This window comes from Miniopterus natalensis, chromosome 8 (assembly GCF_054644295.1).
Source record: "Miniopterus natalensis isolate mMinNat1 chromosome 8, mMinNat1.hap1, whole genome shotgun sequence".
Taxonomy (NCBI): Eukaryota; Metazoa; Chordata; class Mammalia; order Chiroptera; family Miniopteridae; genus Miniopterus; species Miniopterus natalensis.
The window spans coordinates 4,225,629-4,240,620 of NC_142088.1; the positions used below are offsets into that span (position 1 = coordinate 4,225,629).

Here is a 14,992-nt window from a genome sequence, read left to right on the forward strand (position 1 = left end):
CGGTCCTAAAACCTGCCCTGTGCCTCCATTCCATTTGTATTTCAGATCTCTAGTTGCTAGAGTAGATGCCATTTTCCTTTTGCTACCTCTGAGGGTCCCCAGGTTCAGTCTGCAGTCAGGATAGTTCATTACTGGTTCCAAGGTTGCCTCTTCTCTCCAGATCCAGGGGGGCCTCCACTGCTCAGGTTCACAGTTCTTCCTGCCTTCAGCAGTGACAAGCTGAAACCAAAGAGAAATGGGTGAATGAAGAACAATTAACCTGTAGCCTCCTCTGTGCTCTCGGAAATTTAGCACTTGGATGGCAAAGGCAGTGTGGTACCCTTCCTGGGTCTTGGCGTCACTTTCTCCTGAGCAGTTAGTCAAGCACACCATCTGTCCTGAGTTTCCTCTCAAGGTCTTCACCTTCACAGGTATCACTAGCTTGCTTGTTTGGGCCACTTCAACTAAAAACTTCCACAAATGGGGCAATGAGGTGGAAATTAAGGAGTTCTGCAGTTTCATTCAGCTTGTGAAATGCAGAAGAGCAGGAGGGAAAACAGTTTTGAAAAACGGTATAAAGATCTAGAATCCAAAAGCTATAACGAAATAGGTATAATGAACTAGGGCTCAAGAGACATGGCATTGACTAAGTTTAACCTTGGACAAGATGGTATTCCTCTACGAAACGAAGTTATCAATTCCTTAGAATTCATCAACAAACCTAATTCACTGCCATAATTACAGTCCAAAACTATGCAGGGAACCCCACATGGTTCACCAGCTTTCAAAAAACAGAAATATTGTAGTTTAAGCATCTATTTCCCTACTCATACCTGCCATCACTTCAAACCAGTTATCTGATCAGAAGCTCGGGCAGCTGCCTCGAAGGAATACAAAGCAGCTGCCTGGATCAGCGGGCTGGAATATGGGGCCCTGCAGCTGGCCCCCAGACCTTCCACCTGGATACTGAACATGTCATCACAACTTCTACTTTCTACTCGCTGCTGGCCACCAGCCCAGGACTTAAGCCGATACTTGCAAACTTCCAAAATCCTGGTAAGCAGCCTTTATGCTTTCCCATAAAATGGATCAAGATGTCATTCTGAACACTAGCTTCCATTTCCTCTAAATTTCCCACAAACATCCTTTACCAAAATGATGTAATTTTTCTTTAAAATGAAATTAATATAACTCAGAAGAAGAGAAGCAACAGAGACAAACATTAATAGGTCATTTAGTGATACATGAAGAGAAACAGAGATAAAGTCAAAAAGTGCAAAAAGGGAAAGAAACAGATGGTCTTAGATCGGGGATTTCCAACCTTTCTCATCTCATGGCACATAAACTAATTACTTAAATTCTGCAGTACACCAAAAAATATATTTTTTGCCTATCTGACAAAAACAATAGGTATAATTTTGATTAATTCACACTGGACGGCTATTGTTGTGTTGGCTGTTGTCATTTTTTTGCTTAACAATCTAAGGAAAAGGGGTCAGTGCCCCTGACTAAAGAGTCAGGTATTGCATGTTTTAGAAATTCTTGCAGCACACCAGTATGCTGGGTCATACCAGTTGAAAATCGCCGTCTTAGATAAACAATAAGGTAGTGGGAAAGGCACATACAGGAGTCCAGACTGTCAGGCGGTCTAATTCAGAAATGCATTCATCTCCTCATTCATTCAACAAATACTTCTGCGAGGTAGTGTACTAGACACAATCAGGGATACAAAAGTTAACTTACAAAAATTACATTGAACTAACAATACAAGTTGGGAAGTGATAGCACTAATTTTTTTTTAAGTATGGGTAAATGTACATATGATCAGAGAGAAAGGGTATCTCCAGGTCGGGAAATCCAAATGAGCTTCAGGAAAAATTCTAAGGAAGAACTGAGAATGTGAGAAAAGCATACTGTTGGCAAAAGGAAACAAAAAAGAGACACAGAAAAACAGAAGCAGATTCTTGCAACATTAATTCAATTTGGATAGAGTCCAACCTATATGAAGGAGAGTAGTAGCAAGGAAATTAAAACAAGTTGGAAGATCTAGAAAACCAGTCGTTTTTCAAAAGCAGTAGGGAATTTCTAAAGCATAAGTCAGCAGAAGAGAAAACAGATTGGAGTTGTGTTTCAGGAAAAATTAACCTGTGCAGGATTCATCTGCAGTTGAGCAAAACTAGCAGCTGCTGTACCTTAGGAAAGAACTAGAACAGAAACAGAGACAGACAAAGAAAAGGCAAAGGGAAGGATGCCCAAATGACCAAATGAGGAGTTTGACAAATATTAACCCCAACAATAAAAGTGGACAAAATTATCAAAACCAACCATTTAAGGATTTGGATATTACCCAAAGACACCCAACAAACTGAGAAGTGTTTATTCAAGAAAATCTACTGAATCTCACTCAGTAAGAAGAGCAGAAATGTGTGGTGGTTTAGGCTGGGGCTCCCACCATCCTATACCCACTCCCAATTCCTTGACGTAGAATAGAAGTCCTAATAGGACAGGGCAAACTGTGAAGACTAGCAGCTCCACTGCCAGAGGAAGTTATATTTATCTGGATCAGAACCAGGAGAATTCCATGCCCAGGGGCATTTTCAAAAACAGTAGTGATTCAAGAGGCAAAAAAGATCAGGAAAGGCCAATATCATACTAGTCTGAATTTGCCACACTAGTTAGGGCCAGCAGACCTACCAAAATTTTAACAGGGAGAATCAGGGAATGACACAACCCAATGGGGCCTTGATAAGAATCTACTTTTTCCTGCTGTGTTCATGCTCAAGGCTATAAACACGCAGGAGAAAAATGAGAGGGCCCTAGAGAACTACCCATACCTGGATGAGTATGAGTCTTGCAAATACAGAAAGCCAGGGTGGTTGTAAACTACCTCACTTTGAATGCATTCCCCAAGTCTCACAAGAACCACTGACAAAGGGTGGGGGGCCTCATTGTCTCAAGGAGTTTAAACACAACCTCTGCCCAATCACAGGCTGTTCATTAAGATATACTGACCCCTCCCGGCCGGGCGTGGCTCAGCGGTTGAGCATCGACCTGGGATCCAGGAGATCGGGGTTCGATTCCCCGTCAGGGCATATGCCCGGGTTGCGGGCTCGATCAATGACTCTCTCGTCATTGATGTTTCTATCTCTCTCCCCCTCTCCTTTCCTTTCTCTGAAATCAATAAAGATATATTAAAAAAAAAAAAAAAAAAGATATACTGACCCAAGGGCAACTACTAGAAAGTCAAGCTTAAAATAAAAACAAGGAAGAACTGAGCAAAGACATCAGCAGCCACAGGCTGCAGGAAAAACAGACTCCATAAAATTAGTCTAGCAAGTCACTAAACAATCAAAAAGAGCAACCACCTCCAACTCTGGGGGGAAATGAATCAGAGTGCAAAATATATTACCAAAATTGTCCAGGTTTCCACAAAAAAAAGTGTAATATATGCAAAAATTGAAAAGTGTGACTAATACAATGGGGTGGGCGGTTTCAATAAAGTTGTCTCTGCGGGAGCTAGGTTTTGGACACAGTCAACAAAGACTTTAAGCAGCTATTATAAATATGTTCAAAGAACTAGAAGAGACCATCTTGAAACAAGTAAAGTATAATGACAATGGCCCATCAAATAGATAAGATAGAAATTATAAAAAGAACCAAAAAGAAATTCAAGTTAAGAAGTAGAATAACCGAAATGAAAAATTCACTAGAGGGGTTCAGTAGCACATTTGACCTGGCAGAAGAAAGAATCAATAACCCGAAGGGGGGGGGGGGGGCACACACACACACAAAAAAACAAATCAATCAATATTATTCAATTTAAAGACGAAAAAAAGATAAAAATGAAGATTTTTTAAAATCTTTTTTATTTATTTGAGAAGGAGAAGAGAGAGAGAAACATTGATGTGAGAAAGAAGCACCGATCGGTTGCCTCCCTTACAGGCCAGATAAGGGATAGGGGATAGTGAATTGAACCTGCCTTTCCTTACATCAGAATCCCAACTAATAAATGTAGAAAAATGATGGAATTAGAAAATTACCATTGACAATCATCATCATAATTAATTCAGATTCATTAGTGGATGCTTAAAACTAATGGGTAAAAGTTCTGAGGAGTAATAGAACATTAAACAGTCTCAAAATAGCCTCAAAGATACTTATTAAATACAAAGAGGAAAAGCATATCTTGACAGTAGAGTAATCTGGCAGACCACCTTAACCAAGTGATCAAAGTAGACACCTGTAATGGACAAGTCAACATCACATGCCTCCCGCTATATTATGAAAAGCATGTCACTTGTAAAACATGAATTAAATCTGCTACAAAATACTGGCCTATAATCTTCAAAAATGTTAAATTCATGAAATCTAAAACTTCTCCAGATTAAAGGAAACTAAAAACACATGACAACTCTATGTTACTTGTGATCCAGGATTTTCTTTCTTTTTTTAAATATATTTTTATTAATTTTAGAGAGTGAGGAAGGGAGAGGCAGAGAGAGACACACATCGACGAGAGAGAGAAACATCAATCGGTTGCCTCACGTACACCCCGGGCATGTACTCTGACAATGAACTGAACCACCAGCCTTTCAGTACATGGGATGATGCTCAACCAACGAGCGACACGGGCCAGGGCCAGGCTTCTCTCTTCATATAAAGAACATGACTGAGCCGGCCTGTGTGGCTCAGCGGCTGAGCATCGACCTAGGATCCAGGAGATCGACGTTCGATTCCAGGTCAGGGCACATGCCCGGGTTGCAGGTTTAATCCCCAGTTGGAGGCTTCCAGGAGGCGGCTGATCAATGACTCTCTTATCATTGAAGTTTCTATCTTTCTTTCCCTTTCCTTTCCTCTCTCTGAAATCAATAAAGATATACTTAAAAAAAAAGACCATAACTGAGAGACCTCAGGACATTTGAATAGGACCTATAGATTACATCAATGGTGTTACATCAATGTTAATCTCCTGATTTCAAGCATTTCTGTAGGTCTGAAACTATGTTTCCAACAAGAATCCAAATTTTTAATTATAAAATCATATCTGCTTATTGAGTTACATTTTTTCTCATGATAAAGAACATTCCCAACAATTGATAATAAAACAATTAAAGACACCCTCTTAACAGGGAATACAAATAATGTACTAAGTAAAAGGAGTTCAAATAACCAGCTAAAGGATATGTGGGCTACAAAATCATTTCATCCTGTTTCATATGGGCCAAAACAGATTTATTAGCTGCAAGCTCAAATAAAGTGATCTCAAATGAGAGTTATGTCAGTAAAAATACTGCCTCTCAACAGGTCAGAAGTGACTTTATTCACATTTTACCAAATATTTTGAGGATTTAAAAGATTAAATGTCCTGAAAGAGACAACAATCCAGCACTTTTTGCAAACACAGCTGTTGGTTAAAGCTCTTGAGAAAAGAAAAGTTCTGGAATGGGATTCAGTTGTAGGGAGAGATAATGGTTATAAAATATTAAGAAAATTTTGGAATCTTTTATTATTAATTTAATAGCCTACTTGTTTCTAAACATGTGCTTCATTGCTACATGCTAGGACCTCTTCAGGCCCTGGGCAAAGAGCAATGAACACAATGTGACCTACAAAGTCCCTACTCTCATGGTCCTGACCATTGGGGTGGAGAAGACAAGTAATCACACAAGGCAGTAAAACAGATGGGTGAGACAGGGACAAATGGAATGGGGAAAGAAGGCACTACATTAGCTTTGGTGATTAGAAAAAGTCTCTATTGAGGAAAAAATAGTGTAGCCAAGATCCAAATGATGAGAAGTCCAACATGTGAAGGTCTGAGACTTTCTTGGCAAAGGGCATGACAAGTGCAAAAAACAACAAAGAAAAAAGAATCTCAGTATGTTCAAAGAAGTTTTTTTTAAAAGCCTCAGTAATACTCAGTATAGGAGGCAAGACTAAAGAACTGTCAATTTTGTACCAGACATGATCATGACATTGCATAGCATGTATATGTATATGTTCGTGAAAGTACAATAAATGATGTCAGGGATTTCTTTAAAATATTTCAGCAGCCTGGCAGGGCGTGGCTCAGGGTTTGGGCATCGGCCTAGGGTCCAGGAGATCGTGGTTCAGTCAGGGCACATGCCCCGGGGTTGCGGGCTTGATCCCCAGTCGGGGGCATGCAGGAGGCAGCCGATCAATGACGTTTCTATCCCTCTCTCCCTCTCCCTTCCTCTCTCTGAAATCAATAAAGATATATTTTTTTAACTAAAAAAATAAAATATTTCAGAAAAGAAAAGAGAAATAAAAAAGGAATGAGGTAAATGTGCAAAAATCCTTGAATTTGAGAAATCTGTTAATGGGGGGTGATGAACTACTACTCTCTCTAGTTTCTGTATATTTGAAACTTTTCTTAATACTTTTTAGAAACTCCACATACCAGAAATTTCATGATAAAACTGGCAATACCTCATATTTTCTTTCTCTTTCTTTCACACCCTAGCTCAACTCTTACCGTATCAGCATTCTGATTACCTCATTTGAGGAGATAAAATGAAAGCTTTAAGGACAGGTCCACACTGCAGTCTTACATTCTATGACTGAGTCCAGTGTTTATGACAGACAGAGCTAATCTACCAAAGGCAGGGTTGGAACCCAGAGAGAATTAAAATAAGAGAATATAAAATAAATAACCACCTACTATAAAAAGTCATGCTTTCTAGGAAAAATGGGAAATGCCTGGATAAGAACCATCTTCCCAGGGATTAAAAACCCAATAGGCTTCTTCCCCCTCCATTCCATGGAGACTTCTTTGGCAAAGATCTTCTGATTTGTGAAAACCCACTGTCAATTTTCAGTCTTGGTCTTACTTAACCTCACTGTAGCCCTTCACACAGCTGAACACTCCCCGTCTTCTTGAGCCCCTCTACTTGCTTGGCAGATGTGACAGCAGAGCAAAAGATGACCATAGTCCTTCCTTTTAAGGACAAGAGTCACATCCACAGCCCCTCCTGAGAGATAGCAAGCAACCCTACTGAAAGATTCTGAAGTAACCAGGAGCAGGTCCCTAACCCAACAATCTGTGATCTATAGAATGGGGTGTCAGAAAATTCTGTTTCTGATGATATAGTGGAGTCAATATTCTGAAAAACTTACTGATACCAAATTACTACAACTACTGAACAAAATATTACTAATTTCTTGACAGCACAGTGGAACTCTCAAAAAGAGAAAAGAAAATCTCTAAAATCAAGAACTAGAAACCAGAATATGTAGAAATTGAGGCTACAGAGACCCTGGAGCACATCTTGGTGTCGGTGCCAAGAGGACTATAGTCTAAAGCTGCAGGGGGGACAGGAAATAAGACTCTGGCCACATGAAATGTATATACCCATCCCCTGTAAAAAATCAAGACCTGTAAAGGGCAACCAACTCAGTGACACGGTGGGCTAGAAATAAAAGTCCCCTACCGGTGAAGAGAACAAGCAAGAAATGTGTCTGCTTTAACCCAGGCTGCAATTGGGGGCACAGGAGACCTTCCCTGCAGATTCATAAACATGGGCTTGCACTCATGCAGTGCAGTCATGCTAACCCTAAGCACATACACTAACTTCAAGGGATCCTAGGTTGGGAGTGTCCTAGGGTGCTGGCTGAATTAAAAAATCCTCTCAGAACTACCCGATTCAGAATATTCCCACAGTCAAAGGCCGGATTAATGCTTACAAAACACATGAGGAAGAGAGCCTGAGGAAGACAGTCATCATGATTGAGTGTGAGAAAAAACAGCAAAATGTGGAGCAAAATAATTTCAGGTCATAAAAATGATAAATAAACAGTATTTTAAAACTACAATGTATAAAGAAAAAGAAAAAAGAATAAAAGCAAGTGAAAGATGCTTACTAAAAGACAAATATTTAAAGAATTAAACAGGACTTTTAGCCCTGGCCAGGTTTTCTCAGTGGTTAGAGCATCAGCCTGCAGACTGAAGGGTCTTGGGTTCAATTCCTAGTCAAGGGCACGAACATCAATTGCAGGCTCAATCCCTGGCCCTGGTCAGAGTGTGTTCGAGAGGCAACCAATCAATGTTTGTCTCTTTTATGTCGATGTTTCTCTCTCTGGCCCACTCCTCCCTCCCCTTTGGCCCCCTCCTCCCTCCCCTCTAAAAAAAAAAAAAAAAAAAAAAAAATCAATGGAAAAAATATTCTCCATTGAGGATTTAAAAAAATAAAGGAGCCTAAATGGTAGTAAGGCTCCTACATGTCACCTAAAATAGTAAGATATTGATACTGGTAGATTATGACATAGCAAAGATGTCAATTCTCCCCAAACTGATCTTTAAATTCAATACAATTCCTATCAGAATCCTCAGATTTCTTGTAGATATAGACAAGCTTATCTTAAAATTTATATGGAAATATAAAAGAACTAGAATAACTAAAACAATGAGAAAAAATTAAGTTGGAGGAAGCATACTACCTGATTTTAAGTTATATATCAATAGAAATCAAGATAATGTGTATTTTCAGCAAGACTGACACATAGACCAATAGAACAACATAGAGAACCCAGAAACAGACCCATACAAATATGCCCAACTGATTTTGACAGAAGTGCAAAAGCAATTCAAGAGAGGGAAAATAGCCTTTCAATAAATGGTGCTGGAACAATTGAACATCAAAAAACAAAAAAATAAACCTTGACCTAGCCCAGCCAGTGTGGCTCAGTGGTTGAGCGTCAACCCATGAACCAAGAAGTTGCTAGTTCAATTCCTGGTCAGGGGACATGCCCGGTTGCAGGCTCAATCCCCAGTAGGGGACATGCAGGAAAAAGCCGAGCGATGTCTCTGTATCCCTCTCCCTTCCTCTTGCTCTATAAATCAATAAAAACATATTTAAATAAATAAATAAATAAATAAATAAATAAATAAATAAATAAATAAATAAATAAACATTTACCTAAACCTCACATTTTATACAAAAATTAACTCCAAATGGATACTAGGTCAAACATAAAACTTTTAGAAAAAAACATAGGAGAAAAACTTTATGATCTAGGATTAGGTAAAGAGTTCTTAGTCATGATACCAACAGCAGCATCATAAAGAAAAAAAATGTGTATATTGTTTTTCTTTTCATTTCTAGGATCTGGTCATTGACAGAGTTGATTAACAACTTAAGAAATTTTTATTCAACTTGTTCAACATCAGAGCTCTTCTCAGAAGACCAAAAAGGGTACTTAGAATCTAAGTTCTGTTTTATCCTTAAGTAGTATAGTGGACAGGTGAGAGGAACTTACTTTACATACGATTACTTCACATTAATGACACTGGCTTAACACCATTTACCTACAACCTATCATTTTAGGATCTTTGTGAACATCTCCAGGAAATTAAGCTTATGCGTTTCAAACCCTCAGGGCTAATTCTGGGACACCTGACATCAATCAAGGGTCGATAATCATCAGAGAAATTCGAATTGAAACCATAATGAGGTATCACTTCACACCTGTAAGAATGCCTACCAACAACAAATCAACAAACAACATGTGCTGGCGAGGATGTGGAGAAAGGGGAACCCTGGCGCACTGCTGGTGGGAATGCAGACTGGGGCAGCCACTATGGAAAACAGTATGGAACTTCCTCAAAAAATGAAAAATGGAGCTGCCTTTTGACCCCGTGATCCCACTTCTAGGAATATACCCTAAGAATCCTAAAACACTAATCAGAAAGAATATATGCTCCCCTATGTGCATAGCAGCACAATTTACAATAGCTGAGATCGGGAAACAGCCCAAGTGCCCATCAGTAGATGAGTGGATAAAAAGCTGTGGGACCTTTACACCATGGAATACTACACAGCTGTAAAGAAGAAGGATCTTGTACCCTTTTGGACAGTATGGATGGACCTGGAGAATATTATGCTAAGCGAAATAAGCCAGGCAGAGAAAGACAAACATCACATGATCTCGCTCATACATGGAATCTAAAGAACTTAATAAACTGATGAACAGAAATGATTCAATAACATGCAAGCATGGATCAGACTGATGAATCTCAGAGGGATGGAGGAGGGTGGGTGGGTGGGAGGGAGAGATTAACCAAATAACTTATATGCATATATGCACAACCCAAGGACATGGACAATGGTGTGGAGAGGGACTAAGGAGGGGGGTGGAATGGGGTGGAATGGGTCATTGGGGAGAAAAGGGGACATTTGTAATATTTTGAACAAAAATTTAAAAAATAAAAATAAAGTAAAATAAAATAGGGTTACTGATAAAAAAGGCCATCTCATGTGCTAGAACAAGGCTAATGCCATATCATTTTTTAAAAATATATCTTTATTGATTTCGAAGAAAGGAAGGGAGAGAGATAGAAACATCAACGATGAGAGTCATTGATCTGCTGCTTCCTGCACGCCCCGGACTGGAGACCAAGCCCGAAACCTGGGCATGTGCCCTGACTGGGATTTGAACCATGATCTTCTGGATCACAGGTCAATGCTCAACCACTTAGCCACACCGGCTGGGTGGTTTATATAGTTTTAATCTAAGGTAAAAAACATATACTAGCAAATGTAATTAAAGGACTTAGATTATGAAATATTTTATTCACTTCTACAATCCCCAAACCTAGCAAAGTGCTTGCTAAATAACAGCTCAATAAAGTTTGTGGAAAATTCCATCATTTCCCACGGAAAAATGAAGTGCTGATTTTAAGAGGCTGAAAAATGAAACACTGAAATTTTGTCACCTCAACCCATCTGCCACAATCAATCAGATCCTATCGTTTTCATTCTACACTCTACACTCTACACAAGTGACAGTCTGTCATTGTTGTAGTATTTGTCCTAATGTCTCTGTCTTAAACTAATAGCTAAGAGCTTCTCCTGCTTCAAGCCCATCCTCCTTCATATCTAGCACTTGAGGAGTTATAAGAACTCTAATATCATAATTTGTGGCCCAATATTTGGACATTTTGCAGTTTAAACTCTAACTTGTACTGAGTACAAGGCATGGCTTTGCTCTTTTGAGCTCAGAAACTGCCCCCCTGGACTGACTGTGTGCTGTTTGATAAATCGCACCACATGTACAGGAATTCCTTGACCAAAACCTTTGTTCTGAGTCTGAATGGAAACTAAGACACTGATAAATGCTTAATCATGTGTTACCCATTGTTCTTACTGTAACCCAGCCCTCCATTCTTCTAGTATTGTTTCTTTTAAAAGTATTTTTGTAAAAGATGAATTGTTAACTAAAAAGTAACCCAGAGATAAACAGCATATTTGTGTAAGGGTTCCAGGAACTAACTTCAAAGGAAGCTGACTCCACGAACTGGATGTTCTACCTCCAGAGACTTGCTGACTTTTAACCATAAAAACCAGACCTCCACTTGACCAGGATCAAGATAATCATTGGAACAGATTGCACTGACTTACACACAGAACTTTCAAACGACCTCTCCTGAATTTCAAACAACCCCCTCTACCTCCTAATAAAACCCCTGTATACACTAAGATATTAAGATGGTCTTTAGGACAGGAATCCACCATCTTCTCAGGCTGCCAGCACTTGAATAAACCATCTTTCCTTACCTCAACACCTGTCTCTCAAAGCAACTGGCAGCCAAACCTGAGATCAGTATCATTACCACTAAAAGTTCAGTTGCTCCTGTTGAAAATGAATGCTGTAAGTGTATTTCCTTAGTGTCAACATAAGAAGTGTCCAAATCTGTAGATATAAGAGTTTATTTAAGTCAAAGTGATGACACTACCAGGAAGCAAGATCTCAAATGCTCCAGAGAACGACAGTTTGTTTATACATTTGGAATTAAGGAGGGAACTAAGGAAGATTATATGAAGATGGGAGAAAGCAAGGCAGGAATTGGATTATGGGATACTTAACAAGATTATGTGCTCTCTTGAGGGTGGTTATTCTTCCTAGGGGTCTGGAAAAGAGGCATGTCAAAGATGTGTTAACCTAGATGCACAGAAACAATAGGCAGGGCTTGTTTAAAGCAAAGGTAAACCTTTTACTAAAGAGTTACAGGTCTGAGGCATGACTACTCACCATGACCTGCCCAGTTAGGAATTTATGACCAGATCACCCTATGAGATTACTTTCTGTCAAAGGCTTATCAGTTTTATTACAGAGTCCCATTTATGTCCACACTAGCAACCTGTCTCTTTACTAATCAGATCCTTACAACCTATGCATCTTAAAAATCCTGTTCTCTCCCCCTACACACACCCACCTCGGAGCCCGTTCATACCAAAGGCTACATTCTCTGATTACAAATGATATATGCATAAAATTCTCTTTTAATTTCTTCTGGAATTTTCGTTAACATTACTGGCAACGAAGGATGGGATTTAAAGTGACCCCCAATCTCTTTCCAGGAGAGAACTCAATTGCATTCAGGCACCTACACAGCCCCTTGAGCTCAAACTGCCTTCCTCTGCCATTGGGAAGCATCCACTGTTTAGTCCTCTCAAATCCTCTATCTCCCACTCTTTCAGTAAAGATCTGAGAGGTTTCTTCTTAAGGGAGGGGTCCCTCTATTAGGTTTTTCAGGGATGGATGCGTCCACAAGGGGTCACACGAGTTAGACTTAACCCATAAGGTTCTGGGCTATAGTCTTTCTCTAAGTTGTTTTTGAAGAGATAGCTTCATTTGATGTGTATTAGGAATGGGTAACCTTTGCTCTAAAGCAGACTCTGCCAACCTTCCACCATCTAGCAACCCTGCAAGGTACAAGCAAAACATTATGGGACTGAGATCTGCAACCAGCTGGTCTCTGGACTAAAATCACTTGAAATGATTACTTCAAATTAAACTGGCCCCTCTGGGGGGTCTTTTGATATTTCTAAATAGTTTATTTAAGGGTCCGACCTCCCAAAAGTCATGGGAAACTTTGTTCAATAGGTATTTTGAGGCTTCCAAAAGAAACTGGGAGGCCACTATATCGCCTCTCTGCATGAAAGTAACTCTCAATTGAGTAAGAGACCAAAAACTAGAGAAAGCCTCTGGTGCATACGCCTCTCTTTCCAGCTTGGCTCCCTATTCAGACCCAACTCCCACTCCTTCCTCTATCTATTCACCTTCTGCCCATCCTACCTATCCTTCTTTAAATTAACTTCCCTTTTTCTCCTCAGAAATTCCCCTTCCTGAGTCTCCCATCTCACAGCACCTTTAAATGCCTGGGAAATTCTGACAGGGTTGATACAATTTCTTATAACCCCTGGTCTAAATCAGAATTGTTAACCATAGTAAAGAACTTCCCAGACCCCAAAATTAATTCCCTTGACTATGAACAACATTTTAATCTCATAATAAGTGCTTATCAACCTGGCTTCTCAGATCTTTATCAACTCATATGTTATCAACTCATATCTTTATCAACCCATATGTAAGTTGGAAATGTTTTAGCTAAAGATTGAATGAAATCAGCAGATTGGAGCCACCCCTTACAAGATTGTGTACTGACTGGAGCCATAGCCCTAGAAGTGCACAAAAGCAGGCCAATAAATTGCTTAAGGCTATCCCCCAAATATTCCCAAGAAAGATTAACTGGAAGGCCATCCATAGACATACTCAAAGGAAGGATGAGCCAATTCTTAATTATTTTGACTGGTTTGAAAAGATCTTTCAACAAAACTTAGGAATTAAGAAATTAAATGGTGAGGCCCTTAACTTATTTAATTCAATATTTGTAGCTGGTCTTCTAAAAAATATCGGCACCAGTTAAACAACACAAACTTAACTTGGCAGATAAATGTCCCCATGAGATTATCTCACTGGCAAATAAACTTCCTAAAACCACTGAAATAGGATAGCAGGAAAAAAAAAAAAAAAGAGTTCTAGACAACCAAGAAAAAATTGCCAAGCTAATAGCACTGCAACTCCAACAATTTAATAAACCAATCCCACCAAATAATAAAAATACCCAGGGCCCAGATGCAAAGGCTTGCTTCTTTTGTAAAAATTCTGGGCATTTTTAAAAGGACGATCACAAATATAATGGCTACAGCTCCACCCAGACAGAACCCTCGAGTTGCAGGCTAGAGCACAAAAATAGGTATGCTCCAAGGAAATAAAGGGGACATTTCCCCTATTAAAAATAACCAATCATGCCACCCAGGTGTGGCTCAGCGGTTGAGCATCAACTTAGGATCCAGGAGATCATGGTTCAATTCCCAGTAAGGGCACATGCCCAGGTTGCCGGCTCGATCCCCAGTCAGGGGTGTGCAGGAAGCAGCTGATCAATGACTCTCTCATCATTGATGTTTTTCTCTCTCTCTTCCCCTCTCCCTTCCTCCGACATCAAAAAAGGTATATTTTTTTTAAATAATAAAAATTTAAAACATAACCAATCAAACAATCTAACTTTACACTCAGGGGAGCTTGAATAAAGAACAAAGCCCAAAGTGAGTAGAAGGAAGGAAATAATAAAGATCAGAGCAGAAATAAACAAAATTGAGTCTAAAAAAAACAATACAAAAGATCAATGAAACCAAGAGCTGGTTCTTTGAAAAGATAAACAAGATTAGCAAGCCTTTAAACAGGCTCATAAAAAAAGAGAGACAGAGAGAGAGAGGAGGAGAGAGAGAGAGAGGACCCAAATAAATAAAATCAGAAATCAAAGAGAACTAACCCCAAAGAAATACAAAGGATTGTAAGAAAATACTATGAACAACTATATGACAACAAATTGGACAATCTGGATGAAATGGATAAACTACCAGACACATACAATCTTCCAAAACTGAATCAGGAAAGATCAGAGAATCTGAATAGACAGATTACAACTAGTGAAACTGAAGCAGTAATCAAAAAACTCCGAACAAACAAAAGTCCTGAACTAGATGGCTTCACAGGTGAATTTTACCAAACATTCAAAGAAGAACTAACACCTGTGCTCAAACTATTCCAAAAAATTCAAGAGGAGGGAAGACTCCCGAGCTCATTCTACAAGGCCAGCATTATCCTAATTCCAAAACCAAATAAAGACACTATAAAGAAAGAAAATTATAGGCCA

The 14,992-nt window shown here is 39.3% G+C and overlaps 1 protein-coding gene across 5 annotated transcripts in view; it reads right to left on the bottom strand.

The window, feature by feature from the left end:
* The window catches only part of DIS3L2 (DIS3 like 3'-5' exoribonuclease 2), a 213,744-nt gene that overhangs the window by 183,679 nt on the left and 15,073 nt on the right, over window positions 1-14,992 (bottom strand). For all 5 annotated transcript variants that reach the window (XM_087819517.1, XM_087819515.1, XM_087819516.1 and 2 more), the window contains one exon: window positions 87-219. In XM_087819517.1, coding sequence (XP_087675643.1) covers window positions 87-129 — 43 coding nt within the window. In that variant the 5' untranslated portion in view covers window positions 130-219. The remainder of the gene's footprint in view (window positions 1-86; window positions 220-14,992) is intronic.